Here is a 21,354-nt window from a genome sequence, read left to right as displayed (position 1 = left end):
TATGATATGTCGATCATCTGAAGCGGTCCAGTAGTTTGAAAGTTATTAATTTTAAAAAAAGTCATTTTTGGAAGAAAGGGTAAAATTTGATTTTTCGAACCACCCTGAAATGGAAATGGACCCCCTAATGAATGAATATAAAAAATACGGGACTAATATTTTGCGATAAGGGACAAAACGATCGCTTTTTATGGAAATCCACTATATCGGTTTGGCATGGAATGGCTGAATAACCAGTCTTTCTCCCACCAGCAACCGTAATTGCAACATATAGAAACTTGATTGATGATTGACCTAGTTTAAGACTCTCAGAAACACCCCTCTTCCAAATAAATAAATAAAATCAAAACAGTAATGTTTGAGAATTTTTCAAATTTTGACATTGCTCAATGGTGCAAGCATTACCACGCGTACAGTATACTGTATCGTGAAATTGGAAAAACAAAAGGTTTCTACTGAACGGTCTGGAAGTTCTGTATTGAGTGCGACAACAGGTATGGAATAGAATTTGGGGAAACAAAATTTATGTAATTTAATCAATGCTTTTGTCATGCGTAAAATAATGCAAATTTTTGTAACATCTCTAATTACATATGAATGCCTCTCACAGTAAATCTTCAAATTGAATATGACGTCAATTGTTTACTTATTGCAGCTTTCTAACTGGAGCACAGCCCAGTTAACGTTGGCATATCTGGGTGCCGGGGCGACGAACGTGTTAATAAAAATATAAAAACTTATTCAAATTTCACGCACTGATCGCTGAGTTCCCTCTAGCGTGTCTCTCGCTCTGTGGACACACATGCTGACTGCCCACTAACACGCGGATCTGGCTTTATCCTACAAGGTCAATATAAATGCACCGAGAGGAACGGAGTTCTGCATCAGTATCACGTTGCAGTTTTAGCCGCGAATATTAAAAGCGAAATCGCATCCCGCAGAGATACTCTTTTCCAGAGTCTAGTGAAGAGCAGTTAGTTTGCCAATTAAATATTCATCTAAAGTGTGTTCTATTAGTATTGACTGAACTTTGTCGTCGAATAAAGCAATCTTCAGAATGTGCGGAATATTTTCCATATTTCTCAATGCTTCCAACAGTACCGATTCGGACCTTTATCGGTATGGTACCCGTACAGAGTCCCTCAGAGAGATGGCTTTCCGCCAATCTGGCAAGCAAAGACAACGTGGACCGGACCACACCGGATTGGTGGTGGACAACGATTGCGGATTTGCTATGGTCCATGAGAGACTATCGGTTGTTGGCGTGAAGTATGGGAGCCAGCCCTTCGTGTCGAAAGATGGGACTGTACTGTTGGTTGCTAACGGTGAAATTTACAACTTCCGGCAATTGGCCAAGGAAGTTAACGGAGCTCTGGATGAAGATGGCGATGTGTACGTTCCGAGGAGTGATTGTGATGTTATTTTGGCGTACTATGAGAAGTTTGGAGTTGCCGCATTGATAGAAACAATTCGTGGAATGTTCGCCTTCGTTCTGTATGATAAGAAAAATGAACACGTTTTGGTGGCACGAGATCCTATCGGTATTATTCCACTGTACAGTGGCGTGGATAATGAAGGAAACATGTGGATTGCTAGCGAGATGAAGTGTTTGGTAGAGAAGTGTTCAGAGGTCAAGGTGTTCCCACCAGGTTGCGTGCATTACGGCACTAGACACATGCTGGATCCTAAACCGTATCATAAACCCCAATGGATGTTCCAAACACCATCGATGCATGTTGACCTACTAAAAGTAAAGCAGTACTTGGAAGAGGCAGTTGCATCCCACTTGCATTGTGACGTCCCACTGGGGGCGCTATTGAGTGGAGGATTAGATTCCAGTTTAATAGCATCTATTGCCACGAAAATGATGACAAAACGGCACGGACCGGACTATCGTTTGAAAACCTATAGCGTGGGTCTTATTGGGGGACCAGATTTTAAGTACAGTAAAATCGTAGCAGACTATATAGGAAGTGATCACACTGAGGTGTACTTTACTGTCGATGAAGGGCTGAACTACATCCGGGATGTAATTTATCACACAGAGACATATGACATTACTACGGTTCGCTGCTCCATTCCAATGCATTTGTTATCACGATTCATCAAAAGCGAAGGAATTAAAATGGTTCTGTCCGGCGAGGGAGCGGATGAAGTGTTTGGCGGGTATCTTTACTTCCATCAAGCACCGAACCCCGTGGAATTTCACCGAGAAACAGTGATGCGTGTTCAAAATCTTCAGTACTCCGACTGTCTTCGTGCAAACAAATCAACAGCCGCATGGGGTTTGGAGCTTCGTGTGCCGTTTTTGGATACCGATTTTGTAAATTATTCTATGAGCATCCGTCCGGAAGATCGTATCCCGCAAACCAGAATGAACGGAAAGATTCAATCGATGGAAAAATTCATTCTTCGTCAAGCATTCTCCGACAACTATTTACCGGCAGAGGTCCTCTGGCGACAAAAGGAGCAGTTCTCTGACGGGGTCGGCTATTCCTGGATAGATACCATCACCGGGTATGCGGCGTCCCATGTGACCGATGAGCAATTTTCTACCGCTGGCGAGAGGTTCCCTTTTAACACTCCACCCACGAAGGAGGCATATTATTATCGGCAACTGTTCGAAGAATTATTTCCACACCGAAGCTGCGCTGCCACGGTCAAGAGATGGGTTCCGCGAACCGATTGGGGATGTTCCGCGGATCCATCCGGGAGAAAGCAGACCGCACATATCGAACAAAATTAACCGAAGTCTGATTTCTTTCTTTCTTTGGTTTTAAGAGGCTTTAAACTTTGCAGTTCCTTCGCCTCTAAGTCTGATTTAAGTTAATCAAATGTTACAAACAATCATGTTGCATATGTGAAATTATAAGCGATTTTGATCATTTATCGATCAACACCAAAAATGAATTATGAAGTTTTACTATTTCTTATGAAATACAATACATTTATTATTATATTACCAAATCATTCTTCGCAATTCTAACGGGTGGCAACTAAAATTTCGATTTTTGCTGTTAAAAAAAGACAAACATACTTGAAGAAGATCTGATTTGTTGAAAATAAAGATACATTGTCCATTGTTGAAACACATTAGTGAACATTTGGAAACGGTCCGTAATCGGCTGTTCGATGAAGCTTCCGTTTGATGTCGGAACAGGAGCATTGCACGGTTCTCATGTCAATTTTGCGAATATATATATTATATATTCGAATAATACGCAAATTTTGTTATTGGGAAGTATTTGTATATTCATTTCTGATGATTGTTATATAAACATCATCTTTGTCTTGTACGTTGAGTTTCATCCAAAAAGTTCGTATTTTCGTGGGTAGTGAAAATTAGAGAAATAGCGATGTTGGACAAAATCCTATTCAAAATAATGAAAAGTGAAAGAATGCCGTTCTATAACGTATTATGAAGTTATCTTAGAGGCGAATGAACTGAAAAGTTTAAAGCCTCTTTAATCCAACATCATCATCATCATTATGAAGTTTATCCAGTCATATGGATGACGCAGCTCATTTACTGTAAAGAAAACTGACAATTTTTGTAAATTTTGCATTCGGGTATTTGTTGTATTCGGGTCCATTCGGGTATATGTAACAATCGGATGAATGTCATTTGGGTATTGTGAGCTTCCTGCTATTGATGCAAATCCCCCAACGCTGTGACACGTCTTACCTGAACGAAGGTCTGAAGAGAAAAGAGGATGAGTAGTGGTTGTTCTTACAGTTGATGCTTATCCCTTGTAGAGTTTACACACACACTCTTCGAACTCCCCAGCCCTATTTCGCCTCACGTCAGTCCATGCTACACTGTTCCATATCCAGCCCACACATCTCCCTACCTCACAATAAAAAGGTGATGCAATCTCTTTGATTTTAAAAGATTTTTTTGATTATTCCTAAAATGCATATAATTTTGTTTCGTATACGAAACTTACACATCGGAGGTGTTCGTCAAAATAGCTAATGTACATGAGTCATCAAAACCTATCAAACCGATATGGGTCTTTTTTTCCATGCGTGTGTTTTCTCTAATGGAATTTGGCAACACTTGCTCTGTGTATCAAATACTTCACACTGGGCTGAACTGTCAATTCCAATCATCAAAACAAAAACAACTCGGCTAAGATGAAATTATACACCTTTTTTAGCAGTAATTTTCGTTAAACACAGTGGAAAGTAAGCAGTTATCTCGAGATAGGAAACATTGAAATTATTTACGAAAGAAATGCTTATTTACTTCAACTCTTTATTTTTCGTTTCAGCAAATTGCATTAATTACATTGTGGTTTTATCATCTATGTCACGCAGATGAGATGGAGGCTTCCAATTTTGCAACATTTCAGTTTCAGCTATCTCAAATAATTCTGGCGAAGACTGATGGGATTGCTGGGTAGGAACGTCAGTTTCTCCATTGTTACGCCAAGAGGAAATCTTTTTAGTTTCAGATACGTGTCGTTTTGGTACTTGATCTTCACCGTCATTGAGGGTAAGACTACCGTTCCTTTCCTGGATGACTGTATACTGCGTAGGAGCAAAGCGAGACTCGCCTTTCGCGCGTTTGCGCCGTTCGATGATTACCGTGTCGGCTAATGGATTTGACCGGTCTCGCAGAAAGATACCTAGACCTGTAGTCAACGATTACGAGGATTGAACTTGAGTTCAGTGGACATTTCTACAGATATTTCTATTTCTATCGATAATACAGGGTGATTATATGCCACACATCTCCCCTCTACTCAAAGAAAATAAATGCATCAATCTTTTTTTTTTTTATTTTTTTCATTAGTTTGTCGAAGCAATAAACACATTCACCTTTTTTTGTTTAGGAAACTGGAGATTTATTTTAAAGGACTTCATTGGGTATTGTACAGACCTCGTTGTGTATCCTCTAACGAGTATCCCTTTTCTATCGATCTGACGTAATCTTTCAGGTGTTTGGGTTCTTTTCTTACTCGAACGTCGTGTGTAGAATTTTCAACTAGATTATTCTTTGGTTTTTGTTGATCCTTCGAGATATTTGCATCTTCTTCACGCCATTTAGATACTCTTTTTGTTTGTGACACGTGACGCTTCGTTGTGTTCCCCTTTTCATCAGCTAAGGTGAGGTTACCGTTCTTTTCTTCGATAACGGTGTACTTAACAGACGAAAAACGTGAGTCGCCCTTCCCACGAACTTGGCGTTCGATAATCACGGTATCTCTTGGTTTCACTCGACACATTCGAGCACTTCTGCGTATGTCTTCACGTTTCTTACCAGCCAGCTTGGCCTTACGGTCTCTTTCAATGAGGAGATCCTCATCAAGACGACTTTTTCGAAATCAAGCAGAGGAAGTCCTCTTTTGATTTTGCGTCCAGACATTATTTCTGGATTGCACATGGAAGGTAATCCAAGATCCCCACGGTAGTGATCACCTACCAATAATTTTATCGATCGCCAATGAATCAATATCTAGTGAGTCAGTCGATATTGCGTATGACCTCACGAAGAATATTGACTGGAGAAAATTTGCAGAATTAATATCTGAAGCAATCATTTCGATGCATGAACTTCCTCCCCTTGAAGAGTATAATTTTATATCAAGTTTGATTAACGATAGCGCACTTTAAGCTCAAAAGAAACGTACGTGTACCGGCTACCACTTTCCGACGTCGTCCTCCATCACTTTGGTGGGACAAGGAATGTTCAAAGGTCTACCTTGAAAAATCATCCGCTTTCAAAAAATTCAGGAAAACTGGATTAGTGGAATGGTTTCGAAAGTACCAAGCTCTAGAAGCCAAACTAAAAGGTCTGATTAAAGCAAAAAAGCGTGGATATTGGCGGAAGTTCGTCAATGGTTTGTCAAGGGAGACCGTTATGAGTACTCTTTGGAATACGGCTAGGAGAATGCGTGGCTGGAACCATACCAATGAAAGTGAGGAATACTCTGACCGTTGGATTTTCAAATTTGCAAGGAAGGTTTGTCCCGATTCTGTTCCTGCACAAAGCGTCGTACGCGATATTCCGCTCCAATGCGATTATGAGAATTTTTCGATGGTAGAATTCTCAATTGCCCTCCTCTCATGTAACAATTCAGCTCCGGGGTCGGACAAGATTAAATTCAACTTGTTGAAGAATCTTCCCGACTTGGCAAAACAGCGTTTGCTGAACTTGTTCAACAAGTTTCTGGAGCTGAATATTGTCCCGCATGACTGGAGACAAGTGAGAGTGATAGCCATACGAAAACCCAGCAAGCCGGCTTGCGATCACAACTCGTATAGGCCGATTGCAATGTTATCCTGTATTCGCAAATTGTTAGAGAAAATGATTCTACTTCGTTAAGACAAGTGGGTCGAAACGAACAATTTGCTGTCAAATACGCAGTTTGGCTTCCGCCGAGGTAAAGGGACGAATGATTGTCTCGCGCTGCTATCGCATTTGCTCGCAAAGAACAAATGGCTTCCGTTTTTCTCGATATCAAAGGGGCATTTGATTCAGTTTCCATGGAAATTCTCTCAGAGAAGCTTCATAATTGTGGACTTTCACCAATTCTGAATAATTTCCTGTACAATTTACTGTCAGAAAAGCACATGAATTTCTCTCATGGCAACACAAAATTTTCTCGTTACAGTTGTATAGGCCTACCGCAAGGCTCCTGCCTAAGCCCCCTCTTGTACAGTTTTAACGTCAATGATATGGATGGTTGTCTAACTAGAGACTGCACGTTGAGACAACTTGCAGACGATGGAGTTATTTCCATCACGGGTACTAATCCCGTCGCTCTGCAAAAGTCGTTGCAAGATACCATGAACAATCTGTTCACGTGGGCCCTCAAGCTGGGTATCGAATTCTCTACGGAGAAAACTGAAATGGTCGTTTTTTCTAGGAAGCACGAACCCGCCCAATTCCAGCTTTACCTATCCGGCAAAACGATCCAACACTCTATGTTTTTCAAATACCTGGGTGTATATTTTGATTCTAAATGTACCTGGGGGAAACACATTGCGTATTTGAAACAGAAATGCCAGCAAAGAATCAATTTTCTCCAAACAATAACCGGAACATGGTGGGGTGCCCATCCAGGAGACCTCATTCAGTTGTACAAAACAACGATATTGTCAGTGTTAGAATATGGCAGTTTTTGCTTCCGATCAGCTGCCAGGATTCATATTCTCAAGCTGGAGAGGATACAATATCGTTGCTTGCGTATAGCCATGGGGTGTTTGCATTCGACACATACGATGAGTCTCGAAGTCTTGGCAGGAGTAACCCCACTTACTCTTCGGTTCACAGAATTATCCTACAGATTTCTCATCCGTTGCAAGATCATGAATCCATTGGTGATTGATAACTTCGAAAATCTACTACAACTGACTCCTCAGTCATGTTTTATGTCTTTATACCATGAGTACCTTACCCACGACGTGCACCCTTCACCAGGCATCTCCAACCAAGTTTGCTTCCCATACTTTTGCAATTCCTCTGTCATTTTTGATCTGTCCATGCGACAAAAAATCCATGGAATACCAGATCACCTACGCTCCAATTTTATTCCGTCGATATTTTCGGAAAAATATGGGAAAGTTGGATCTGATAAAATGTTCTTTACTGACGGTTCATACATAAAGGGGTCCACTGGCTTCGGCATCTTCAATGAAAATTCCAGTGCCTCTTTCAAACTCAAAGATCCTTGTTCCGTGTATGTCGCAGAAATGGGTGCGATATACTATGCTCTAGGGATCATTGAAACACTGCCCATCAACCATTATTTTATTTTTTCAGACAGTCTCAGCTCAATAGAGGCAATCCGCTCAATGAAAGTTGATAAACGCTCATCTTATTTCCTAACAAGAATAAGACATCTATTGAGTGTTTTGGTCGAAAAATTATTCAAGATTACCTTAGCATGGGTTCCCTCTCATTGCTCGATTCCGGGGAATGAGAAAGCGGACTCGCTAGCTAAGGTGGGCGCTTCAGAAGGCACACTTTTTGGAAGGCAAATTGCCTATAATGAATTTTTTCACATTCCTCGTCAGGACACACTCGTTAGTTGGCAGCGCATGTGGAGTGAAGATGAGTTCGGTCGTTGGTTACACACGATTATCCTTAAGGTCTCGACGAGTGCATGGTTCAAGGGATTGAATGTAGGTCGTGATTTCATTCGCGTGATATCTCGGCTTATGTCCAATCACTACAACCTAAACGCGCATCTCTATCGCATTGGGCTCGCAGCAAACAATCTTTGTGATTGTGGCGATGGCTACCACGACATCGAGCATGTTGTCTGGTCGTGTATCCGGTTCCATGCTGCTCGCTCTCAGCTCTCTAGAGCACTGAGAGCAAAAGGCAGACAATCGGATATCCCCGTCCGGGATATCTTAGGTAGCCGGGATCCTGATCTTCTGCTTCATCTATACCTGTTCCTCAGAAACGCCGATGTCAACGTTTAATGATGTTTCCTTCGTTGTGTCCCCGTTTCATATCCCTCCTATCCGATCGATAAACTTTTACTTAGTCGCGGCAATACATACACACACTCTTTACAGATGCACGGGCCAAAGGTTGTGCAGTCCACTGATCATTTAACAAGAGCCAAAGGTTGTACCGCTCATGACAACTCTACACGAACTGATGATTGCGCCGGCTAGTGACCATTCTATCCTGGATTCCTCGAGTCGAGAAAGACGCACCACGCTAGATATGGGGTACAGACTAGGGAGCGTTGCTGATTAATGGTCAGCTGCATCCCAATAGGAAGTAGCCCGTGTCGGGCACACGTATAGAGCATCGAAGACTGCAACATACCAATTATGAGAACACTTGTAATACTAACCTCGAGCCAACCGCGAGTAATCGGTTACATATTACTAACATAGTTGTAAGACAAAAATTGTCAAAATATTGGACTCCCGGCCCCGTCAGGCTAACGCCACATGTGCCTTAATAAAAAATATATTTTGGAAATAAAAAAAAAAAGACGGGTGGGTAATGTCGGGGACATAACCGGAGTGACGTAGGACTATACAAAGGGGACAGCTTTTGTTAAATATATATTTTAAATATATTGTTTTATTTTCTTCTCCTACGTGAATACCTACTTATCTACCTGAAAATGGATTAGTTTACTGTTTACTCTTTATGAACATGTTGATGGTTCTGAAAAGAACCTTTGGTGTTGTGTTTTTGTTATCACTCGATATTCCCATCTTGTTCGGTTAAACCTTCCTGTTTAGCTATTGCGTTTGCCACAGCTTTCACAGTTGGAAAATTTCTTCCCATCCAGCTTGTGACATATTGTTCAGTAAATTACATTTAATGCGACGTGCCGGAGAAACACTTTGCCACTCACTGAAACTAATTGTTGCCTTGATGAGCGCCGAACCGAAGCTGCTCTGTTCTTGATGCGGGTTTTCTGATTGTCGTGAGCAGCTTTGCAAGCCAACTCGAGCACTCCGACGGCCGAAACTCTATAATCGCTGTTAGGTATACTGGTGCTCCGGCACCAATCCGTTCGGCATAGTTACCCTTGCGGAGCAATCAGTGAATGCGACCAGCAGTGAACTGGAGACCTGTACGGTTCGAGTGGGACTTTGCCTTTCCCTTAACTTGTCCTCCTTTGTTACGTCCACGATGCCGATGCCGTACAACCACACGGGTTTACGGTTTGAAAGAAAATAAGATATTTTTTTGGGGTCCGCGTGTTTTATACTCTAGCGGTACACACTCACAGGATAGAGACAAATCGGCAAACTCAGCCAGAGGGGCGAGTCCAACGAGACGAACGAATGAGCGTTAAAAGGGAGCGATGGCAAAAAAAATACATTCATTACGATTTGTTCGCTCGTTTAATTCACATGCAGGCTAAAAAGGGTCCTTTTCAGGATCACAAAATTATCTTCAATCTAAAGAGTTTATTGTTTTGTTATCACTCGATATCCCCATCTTGTTCGGCTAAACCTTTCTGTTCAGCGATTGCATTTGCCACTCGCCACAGCTTTCACAGTTGGAAAATTTCTTCCCATCCAGCTTGTGACATATTTTACAGTAAATTACATTCAATGGCAATTGAACATTTGCGATGACAGTGGTACAGTGTCGACTTTCAATGTGGGGTCATAATTTGGACCCCGAACTCTATGTTTACAAAAATGTCCAACTAAATATGTCGCATTGCAGGTCCGTCCAATTAGCTAAATGTCGAGATAAGTGTAAATTACTGTACTTTCAATCTAGAAGCAATTTAAGAATTGGTGAAAATCAATAAGCTCAGAACAACTACCAAATTCACATACTCATCATATCCTGGCAAACAAATTATGAAAAAATCAATTTGTGTTTTATTATTATTTTGGATATTGTTTTAGAAAGCATTGAACTGTATTTCCTAAACTCTTTTTTGGAAGGTTTAATGGCCCTGAAAAGCGCCTTATTTTATGGAATGGTTCCAATTTAGAAAACTTTGTACTCGTGGTTTTGAAAAAAACCATTTCGAGCGCCCTCGATGCCGCCTTGTTCTGGATTTGCCACCAAAGCAGTTTGTATAAAGAACAAACTTTTTTCTTCTGCTACCTGATGCCGTTTTGCGATTGCGTTTGCCACTCGCCACTCGCCGCAACTGCCTGTTGTTGTCTTGATGTCCACCGAACCGAATGTGGGTTTTCTTATCGTTGCGAGCAGCTTTGCCAGCTAACTCGATCACTTCGACGGCCGAAACTATATAACGCCGGCTAGGTGGACTGGTGCACTGGTACTAACGCGCTCGGCCTAGCTACCCTTGCGGGGAACTCCAGATCAACACGGTTCGAGCGGGATTTTGCCTTTCCCTTCACTTTTCCTCCTTTACCATGTCCAGACATGGCTGCTTGGGTTGGTTTGTTGATGTGCTGTGATGTGAACCGATGTGGTGTACGGTTTGAATGAGAATGATCGTTACGGCAGCGGAGCGGGGATTTTTAAGCAGACTGGCTGGCTAGAGAATTACGCATGTGTGAGACTGCGACCAATGTTTCGTTAATTTTTTTCTTTTTTCTTTCCAATCGTGCTTCATTCTATTTCGCTGCTGCTCTGGTTGCCCGTTTTGGTCGGTACGATTTGAGGAGCACAAAATGGACCAATCAAAAATGGGCACATAGTGCATTTTGACAATGCTTGATATTTCACAATTATTCAATTATTTATCTCAAGAAAAATGAAATGTTATTCGTTATGATAGATGCGTAGATATATTTCCTATCAATTGATGCAAAAACCTTTGCGATCTATTGAGAAATGATCGAGTTATAAGCGTTCCAAATCTTGCATTTTTTTCTTCTTGTTCAGTGCCTAGATTTCCATTTCACCCCCTATATCTTCCGGTTAGACGTAGTCCTACGTCAAAAAAATATTTCTTCTGGAGGCATCTTCGTAACGGTGTGTTCGGCGGCATTATGTGCATGTACTGTTTCGCGCAGTTCTGTGATATAGTTGGTTTTATTCCTTGATGCACTAGCCATTGCTTTGTTTATTAGCTTCATGTATCCTTCAACGAGTCCGTTTTGTTGTGGGAATAGCGGAGTTGAAAACACGGTAGTGATGCCACGTTGTGAGCAGTACTGTTTGTACTCCTGTCCGTTGAAAGGTGGACCGTTGTCGGTTTTTATGGACTCTCTCGATCGAAGAGTTCTTCTAGAATTTTGATGACGTGCTCAAAGTTCGTTGATTTCACCGGTCGTGCAACGAGATATCTGGATTTATAATCAACTACGACAAGAATAGATGTTCCTCCAAATTTAACGTAGGGTCCATTAAAATCCAGAGCGATAGTCTCCCACACTCCCTTTGGAGCGAAAATTCGGTGCATAAGCGTAGGTTTTTCTGGTCTGCCGTTGATTGCGCATGTGGCACACGACTCTACCCACTTCTGAGCGTCATTCGGCATCCCAGACCACCAAACACGTTGCCTCAAAATGCTTTTTAGTTTTGCTGTAGAAGGGTGTCCTTTATGTGCGATTTCCAAAACCTTTTCCTGTAATGTTTCTGGTATAACCACGCATCCGGTTTTAAGTACCATGCCGTCACGAGTAGTTAAATCATCTTGGAGGAGTTGATATTTTCGTATATTTGCTGGCCAGTGCCCTGATTTTAACGCATCCATGACCTCCTGGAGTGTGCGATCGAGTAAAGTAGCTGTTTGAATCTCCAGTTCTGTTATAAACTGGATCGAGTTGGCTTCTAGCGAAGCAATTTCCCAGGGATTTAGAAGCGAAGCTTATAAACCTTGATGCGCCACTCTTGTTCTCCTGTACTAGAACGGCTCCCAGTGCGATAGGTGAAGCATCGGTGTATAAAATGGTCTTGTCTTTTTCGGAAAAATATCCGAGCGTTACGCAGCACTCAACGATTTGTTTCTTGATAGCGTAAAAAGCTTGAGTTTGGCGAGGACCCCACTCCCATGATTTGGCCGTGATGATGTCCCACAGAGGAGCAGTGGTATCAGCGAAATTTTCCACATAGGGACTGATGAACGATGCCAATCCAAGGAAGCTACGTAACTCGGAAACAGTAGCGGGTACTCGGAAGTTTTGGATAGTTTTTATTTTTGATTCGTCTACATGAAACCCGTTTCCATCGAGCTCGTGGCCGAGAAACTTTATTCTGGTTTGGTCAAACTCACACTTGGCGCTGTTTAGCGTTAGATTATGTGCTTTGAGTATTTGCAACACTTTTTCCACCGTTTTCCGTAATTTACTGAGATTTTCAGCGAATATAAGAATATCATCTATGTATACAATAATATTTTGTACATCTTTGACAATCCGACACATTTTTCTCTGAAATATTTCTGGGGCACAATTGACCCCGAACATCAATCTAGAAAATCGATACATACCATTTTCGGTAAGGAAAGTAGTGAGGTCTCTGGATTCCTTGCTAAGTTCGAGGTGATAAAACGCGTTGGAGAGGTCGAGTTTTGCGAAATGCGTAGATCCATGAAGTTTTATCTTCATTTCCTCGATGAGGGGAAGCCGAAAGTACTCACGGTTGATTGCTCGATTTGGGGCCCTCATGTTAACTACCAACCGAAAATCGTCCTTGCCCTTTGCGACAGCCGACATTCCACTTATCCAAGTCGGTGCTGTGATGACCTTTTTAATTATTCCTTGTGATTCCATTTCTTCCAATCTACGTTTGGCTGCTTCGCGATACGCCGCAGGGACATTGTAATACGCGTTCTTGACAGGGGGAATGGTTTTATCGACGCTGAATTTAATTTTTATTCCTGGTATCTTCGGAAACTCCTTCGAGATGTTTGATATATCCGTACTGTTGGCCGTTATCCCAATGTGCAGGAGTCCCATATCACTTGCTGTTGATCGGCCAAGCAGTGACCTTAGTCCATTCTGGATTACGTAGAATGTTGCAGTTGTAACAGATTTACAGGATCCTACCATCGTTATATCCGTTTCGAATACGCATTTAACTAACATGGGCGATGGCGAAGCGTAAGCATGAAGATGCTTCGTATTATGACCTCCAGTAAACTTGAGTTTTGCCTTTCTTGTCTTGAACTCTTGCTGCAATTTAATCCAGTCTTTTTCTCCAACAACATTCACGTCTGCTCCAGAATCGATTAAGAACGTGATTGGGGTCGAAGACCCAAGGCAACATTTTACAAGCACGTCCTCCAGTGAAAGAGTATTGATGAACTAAAACAACAGAAATCAGGGATTTCAGTGAAAGATAGGAAATGAAAAAAAAAACATTTAAAAGGTATGGAGCTTTTTATTCCAGCATAACATATTGTATATATTGCAAATTGTAAATATAAAATATTTTTAACATTCAGTTACCTGCTCATCGTCTGTGTGTGAATCTGGACGGGGTGAGTTGCTCCGTTTCAATTGAACTCGGTTGATCCGTTTCTTGCGGCACACAACCGCAAAATGACCGCTTTCGCCACAGAAATTGCATTGCTTGTTGAGGGCTGGACAAGGATAGTTGTTATGACGGAATCGATTGCAGCGTGTGCACCGTGTACGTCGAGACACGTGATGTTGGGCCCCTCGAGATTGCTTCGCCAACGACCGGTTGGTCCAAATATACGATGCAGTGCGTTTCCGATGAACTTCAGTGTGTTTGGAAGGCGGATTTCCTCGACCGATCGCGTAAACTTTCGGTTCCTCTGGTTCGTTTGTTTCGGCGTCGAAAGCTTCATTTCGAGTTGCTGCTTGCACGATAAAATTGGTGTCATATCCAAACGTTCTAGCCGTTTTCGCCATTTCTTTGTTTTTCAATCCTTTGAGGAGTTGCGCCCGTACAAAACGATCCTGATCTGTCGGACTGTAACCACACAATCTGACTTTCTCCATGAGTCGAGCGTGGAAGCCGATGGCGGTTTCTGTCTTCTCTTGCTTCATACTGCAAAAGGCGTTGTGTTCCGCGGAAGTGTCGGTCATTGATTGAAAGTAATTCCTTATATTTGAAACGAAATTTTGATAGCAGTTGGCGTCGGTTAGATCGGGTCTCAGCTTCGCGGCTCTCACGATACCTTGCAGCTCATTCCCAATAGAAAAGTACAACAACTGCGATCTTCTAACGGGATCAATCGCGTTGTTGAATGTCGCTGCTATCTCAAAATTTTCTATATAACGATTCCATTCTTCCCATATCTTGTTAGCTGGTACTCCACTGGGGAAAGGCTTCATGTTGTCCCATGCTTGTCGAAGCACCGGTCGATGTGCCCGGGAAGCTAACTGATGTATTCCAACTTTCCTCAGTGTCATGAGAAGAGGGTGTGCTAACTCCGGTGTTCCTTTGGTAGAAATTCATTGCTTGCGAAAGGTCGGCAAGCACCTTCTCCATTCTACGGAGACGTTCATTCGAATCAAGATTGCCCGTACCGTTGTCTGTGTTTACCGCACTGGTATCGATGTTTGTTTTGTTCTGCTTGGAAGGGGAACAGTGGGTCACTTGTCCAGAATTTTCCACCTCAATCACCGGGTCATCTGGTTCACTGGTTGTGCTATACTCGCTCTTTTGGCTGCACTCGCCTTCGCTGCTGCAGTCGTTTTCCAGATTCTCCTTATCGCAATCATCTTCGGTTTGAATTGATTCATCGGTGTCTGAAGGCACATCCTCACCGGATGATCGTACGTATTGGCCGTTGCACTCCATACTAACGATTTTGTGTCCAAGTTCCAACGATATTTAGAGCAAACTTTCCGTAATATGTCTAAAATACACAAACACATAACATTAGACCGAAATACGTAAACGGTTTTATTTTTGTTGATCTTCAATTAACCGACATTTTAAATCTCTGTTATAGTGTTACCGCGGACATCCCGTCACGCTACTGCGATGCGGACATCTCGTCTCGCTAATATTACCTGCGGACATCTCGTCTCGCTAATATTATCTGCGGACATCTCGTCTCGCTTTAGTTTTGGCGACATTCTGTCTCGCATCCGTTGAGTGAACATTTCGTTCCGTTCTCTTACCACGCGGACATCTCTTCTCGCTATTACATTGCGGACATCTCGTCTCGCTTTAGCTTTGCGGACATTCCGTCCCGCATTCACAGAGTGAACATTTCATTTCGTTTTCTGCGCGGACATCTCGTCTCGCCGTAGTTGTGTGGACTCCCAGTCTCACTTTTCTCACATTTTTTTAAAAATATATTGTTTGTTTGGGGGATTTTTCTTCAATACAAGAGCTTAATTTAAAGGATTTAATTGTTCCGAATGTTTGCCATTGGACTTAGAAATTAAACGACCTGGCAGGATCGCCATTGTGAGCTTCCTGCTATTGATGCAAATCCCCCAACGCTGTGACACGTCTTACCTGAACGAAGGTCTGAAGAGAAAAGAGGATGAGTAGTGGTTGTTCTTACAGTTGATGCTTATCCCTTGTAGAGTTTACACACACACTCTTCGAACTCCCCAGCCCTATTTCGCCTCACGTCAGTCCATGCTACACTGTTCCATATCCAGCCCACACAGGTATGTGTTACATCGGGGTAAATGTGCTTCGGGTGAATGGGACACAACCATTCAGGAACAATTGTGGTTTTTGGCGTAATACGATGATGTTTTATCCGGCCAAAACACATATTGTCCATCTGCATGATATTCTTGTTTAAACGGGATTAAAATTTTCTTTAAACATTCGTTCTGGAACACATCATGATTGATAGCCAAACTGGAGGGTTTGAACCATAACTTGGAAATACCTTTCTCGTAAATGGCAATGTACAGCGTCAATTTCTGTTCAAACTTCGGAGATGTTGCGTCCATGGAATACTATCGATCGTTTCCGAGAATGTGCGTCTTCGAAAGTGGGAAGTTTCGTCGTCCAAAACATATCCATATTTTTTTTCATCAACAAGCGGCATTGGGAATTCAGTGTCGAAATCTGTTTCTCAGTGTATTCCGGGGCTCTTGTCTTTTTGGGCACTTTATTCTTCTGTTTGGCGACAAAACGACAAACAAAACGACGTGTAACAAAACATAACCGACTAAACAAATTCTTCACTCTTTGATGCTAAGCAAGGAAAGTGAAGTGGAAGGTAAAACGTAATGTCAGAATTGCCGTTCGGACGTAAGTTTGAACTTATTTACATAGATGGTATCCAAACAACACTAAACATTGACTACAGTTTCGCCGGCACGGTTGATTGCCGTTATGAACCAGCACAAAAAACAAAGCTGCAAATTATGCGCCAGTGGCGTTACCACGATCAAAGCATTCCCTGAATAAATCCTATCACATTAGCCGAGCCAGCTGGCGGAAGCATATGCATAAAGGTTACTAGGTTACTATTTTCAACGTCAACTGTTTATTTATTATACTGCTTCAAATACCTTCGACGAAATCAAATGTAACCATACCAACGTAAGTAATAACATAAACAAATCCAAACTTTTCGTCTTGCCAATCCTCATAAAGGGTGTGTCACATCAAATTGCATCACGGAAAAAACGTTGTAGAAATTTAATTTTTAGGAATTATATCTTCAGCTTTCGCTTATAATCAGATAAGAGTGTATAGATCACGTTGGCCATGCTTCACTGTCAATTTTTCGTAAATTTGGAAAAATGTCGTCGAACGAAAAAGAGCGTCGTGAATTAATCCTGCGCACTCATTTCGAGAATCCGGAGTTGTCACATCGGGACATCGGTAAGATGCTGGGAATCGTTCAATCCACGGTAAGCAGAGTACTAAAACGATACTTCGAGAACCTAACCATCGACCGGAAGGTGAAGAACGGCAAAAATGGATGCTCCGTCAGTGAAAAAGATCACAAGCGCGTAGTTAAGCAGTTTAGACGTGATCCGAGAAGTTCGGTCCGGGATGTCGCCAACAAGCTGAATTTGTCAAGTTCATTCGTCCAGCGGACCAAGCAGCGGGAGGGCCTGCGTACATACAAGGTTCAGAAGGCTCCTAACCGCGACGAAAGGCAAAACATGGTGGGGAAGACGCGAGCCCGGAAGCTGTACACCGAAATGCTGACGAAGCCGCATTTCCTGGTAATGGACGACGAAACCTACGTCAAAGCGGACTTTCGTCAGCTGCCGGGCCTGTTGATCTTCTCCGCAGAGGACAAATTCAGCGTTCCGTAGGAGATTCGCAAGCAGAAACTATCCAAGTTTGCCAAAAAGTACATGGTGTGGCAAGCGATCTGCTCTTGGGGAGAGCGGAGCGCCCCCTTCGTGATGACCGGCACGGTAAACGGGCAGGTTTACGTTAAGGAGTGCCTACAGAAGCGCTTACTACCACTATTGAAGCAGCACGAGGGCCCGACCATCTTCTGGCCGGATCTCGCTTCGTGCCACTATTCAAAGGACGTGTTGGAGTGGTACGAAGCCAACGGGGTCACCTTCGTGTCAAAGGAAATGAACCCGCCCAACGCGCCGGAGCTTCGCCCAATAGAGAAATATTGGGCGATTATGAAGCAGGCCCTCCGGAAGAACCCAAAAGTTGTCAAATCGGAGGCGGACTTCAAGAGAAAATGGATTTCTGTTCAAAAAAAACTACAACCTGACGTTGTACAGACCCTTATGGACGGGGTAAAGAGGAAGGTGCGAGCATACGGGCTTGGGCTCGAAGTATGAATAAAAAGAAAATGCCAAAAGTTGTTTAATAGTTTTTATTTTACTGTCTAAAATTTTCAAAAGGATCGGTCTACTGGGCGAATTTCTACAGCATTTTTTCCGTGATGCAATTTGATGTGACACACCCTTTACGCCTTTTCTAAATAGTGTAAATTACGAGCCACCTGTTAACTCCACCATCTTGATGCTAAGTAGTTTGTCAGAGTGTTTTGACGGACAAAGCATGTTGCAAGTCAGCGCACTATGATCATCGAGACGAGAAATACCTTGTTACTTGATGTAATGGAAGTTTACACGTTTACCAGGATGTATTTGCTTACGTTGAGCCACCTGAACACCTTTCTCATATAAAATGCTAAAAATTGAGGGGAGCAAAGGATATGAATGAGTCGAAATGAACTTTCAAATACGTGATTTTGGATATCGGGCAGAAATTCCAATGAAGATTTTTTTCATTATTTCGGTATGTAGAAATTGTTCAAGCTTCGGTCAAATATATATTCTTTTGCCTGAGTGATTTGCTATTGCGTGTTCGACATAGTATTTACTCCAATAAATACAAGAAACAGCAACTGGGATGAAAATCGAAGCTTTGCTCGATGAAGATAAAATGCAATCTGCGACAATCATCAATTCGGTACTGACAATTTTACCGCCTACTTGATCGGTCAAAGCATATTGACGAAGCTCAACAACAGGCATAGTGTTGCATCGTACTCCGTCAGTCAGTACTATAGGAAGTGATTAACATGGCTCGTCAGTTGCCATTGATATTGATGAAAAAGTGCAGCTTTGACATACGCTACACTGCCGTTCTACGCATAGTTGTCCCATGTTACTTTTTGACGATTTTCACTTTTCTTCATGAAACGTTGTTTTTATGCATAATCTTACGGAAAAACAAAAAAAAACATATAGTTTATTCCCAACTTTTAAAAAAACAACATCAAGCTCAATTGTCCCATGTTGATATTCTATTCATAACTGTCCCACCATATACTTTTTGTAGAACCATATCGAATAAGGCCGTTCAAGTACAAGAATTTTATGTAACACTTTCAGCAGGCATAATGTACTCTTTTCTGGTTTGGAAGAACGAACTAATGCTCAAACAAATAAGAAAAAGTTTAACAGAACACGTGTACACCTTGTTAGCGAGTGCCTAATAACAATGAGATTTATATTCTGCGAAGGTGTTGCAGATCACTCATTTCTCCATTAATGGGGTAACTACTTTTTTGCATCAGAAATCAAGTTTTGGTTCCTCTTTATATGGACGTAAAATAAGATTGCTTATGCGAGTAACAATTTTGTTCCTAGGGACGTAGAAATGTGGATTGAAGTCAGTTGGACCACCCCTTTATCTAAAAAATTACGGCTCAACTTGGATTTTCTATAATGCCATTTCCTTCTATTGTTGAACCGTATGTACTCAAAGTAGAAAAACTTTGGTAAAACTTCACAAGTAGAGGGAAACGGTAGCATAAACACAGCAAGCACTTTGATCGTCAAAAATGTGAGTTTTCCGATAGTGGTTTTAAGGTTTTTCCCGCTAATTAAACAAACTTTTCGTGTATTGTGCAGTACAGTTCCAAAATACTTTACAAAAATAAGACCTATACGTTTGAAATATTAGGCAATTTGCTTAGGTGGTCCAAATTCCCTCCTTTTCCCCTACTTCTCATTGTGGCAGAGTGCGGATCAACGCGCTTCAGTGCTGGACACAGATTTCCGCATACTCGAGCTGCCAAGAGTAAAGAGAGTGTAAGAGAATGTGACTCACTTGCACCAAGTTCTCTCTCAACTAGGATGTACCGTATATTTTTTGCCGATATTTCTGTACAGTTCGTAAAACTATACAAAGTGCTTCTTGTTTCGACGGCATTTTGAGCATTACGGAGCAAGCATAAACAAAACAAAACAAAAAACCTAGCAGAAAGAGGAAAGAATGTTAACATCGCTGCAAATCGACCGAACTAATGCATCTCTCGGATAGTCCGGCATGCACCCATGAGGCTTTTAGTTATGTCGTCAGGTTTTCGTTTTTAGTTTTAAGTACGAGATTCAATTCAAATCAACTCAGTCCAGTTCTCAGAACTGCCTAAGATTGTCAAATTTGCGAAAACCACGTCGCTTTAACCTCACTAATAACTAAAAATAATAAAAGAAAACCATTATATTTACATGATATTGCAGATTCCATTTCACATAGTTAGAATGAACCGATTTGGGTATAATAAAATGTGTCAATGGTGAAATCACACGAAATAATTAGGAAAAAATCATCCTTTCATTAGAGTGTAACTATATTATCAGTTTCGTCTTCGAATCCGAATGCTCGTACTTCACCTTTAACGCCACCCAAAGGATTTTATTCAAGTTTTCTTCATTTATTTGACCGTTCTGACTTCTTCCAAATGCTTACAAAGAGGCTGCAACTTCGGCATAAAATTTCCATATGAATGTCATACAAGGTTCGACAACACTTGAACATGAACTTGTTTATATAAGAGGCTTTAAACTTTACAGTTCATTCGCCTATACAGCCATTCCATGCCAAACCGATATAGTGGCTCTCAAATTTTCGTCAAAAGTGGCAGTTTTGTTTTTTATCGCAAATTATGAGACCCGTATTTTTTAATTTTTTTTTGTTAGGGTGACCATTTCCATTTTAGGGTGGTCCAAAAAACCTTTTTTTCGTATTTTTTGCCAAAAAAAATTTTTGAACTACTAAACCGATTCAGATGATCGACATATCAAATTAAAGTTATGATTTTTTTTTGGTTATGATTTTTCAAAGTTAGCCGATGGTCCAACAAATATTTTTTTCCTTATTTTTTCCACTACATAAAATCATAACTTTTGATCTACTGGAACGATTCAGATGATCGACATATCAAATTAAGGCCAATGAGCTAGTCTTGTTTGAAAAAATATTACACTCTGAATGAAAATGGATTTTGTTTTCGTAATTATTGATTATATTTGTTTTTTATAGCTTACATCGTTTCGGGACCCAGGGCGCCATTTTTTTTATATTTTTTCCTGAAAGTTGAGGTTTTCTCATCTAATGTATCCGAATACCAGAGAGGTGTTATTTTTCGTTTTTAAGTCATGATTTTTCAAAGTTTTCAGTTTTCGTTCAACATTTCTATGCGACTAGACTGGATTGGCAAGTGTGTTATTTTTCACAAAAAAAGCTTGCTGATAGGCTTTAATTTGATATCTCGATCATCTGAATCGGCCCAGTAGTTCAAAAGTAATAATTTTTTG

General features: G+C 41.4%; 1 protein-coding gene and 1 long non-coding RNA gene across 2 annotated transcripts; both read left to right on the top strand.

Moving 5' to 3' along the window:
* Positions 1 to 858: 858 nt before the first annotated feature.
* LOC129778614 (uncharacterized) lies at positions 859 to 4,842 on the top strand. The gene is made up of 3 exons (XR_008743466.1): positions 859 to 973; positions 4,275 to 4,402; positions 4,452 to 4,842. It is a non-coding gene; the product is annotated as an uncharacterized LOC129778614 (long non-coding RNA).
* LOC129778613 (uncharacterized) lies at positions 874 to 2,906 on the top strand. Its single transcript, XM_055785630.1, has one exon. The coding sequence runs from the start codon at positions 1,058 to 1,060 to the stop codon at positions 2,744 to 2,746; it is 1,689 nt and encodes a 562-aa protein (XP_055641605.1). The 5' UTR covers positions 874 to 1,057; the 3' UTR covers positions 2,747 to 2,906.
* Positions 4,843 to 21,354: the final 16,512 nt, after the last annotated feature.

This window comes from Toxorhynchites rutilus, chromosome 3 (assembly GCF_029784135.1).
Source record: "Toxorhynchites rutilus septentrionalis strain SRP chromosome 3, ASM2978413v1, whole genome shotgun sequence".
Taxonomy (NCBI): domain Eukaryota; kingdom Metazoa; phylum Arthropoda; class Insecta; order Diptera; family Culicidae; genus Toxorhynchites; species Toxorhynchites rutilus.
Note: the sequence above shows the minus strand (reverse complement) of the source record. Positions and strands in the feature narration are given on the sequence as shown.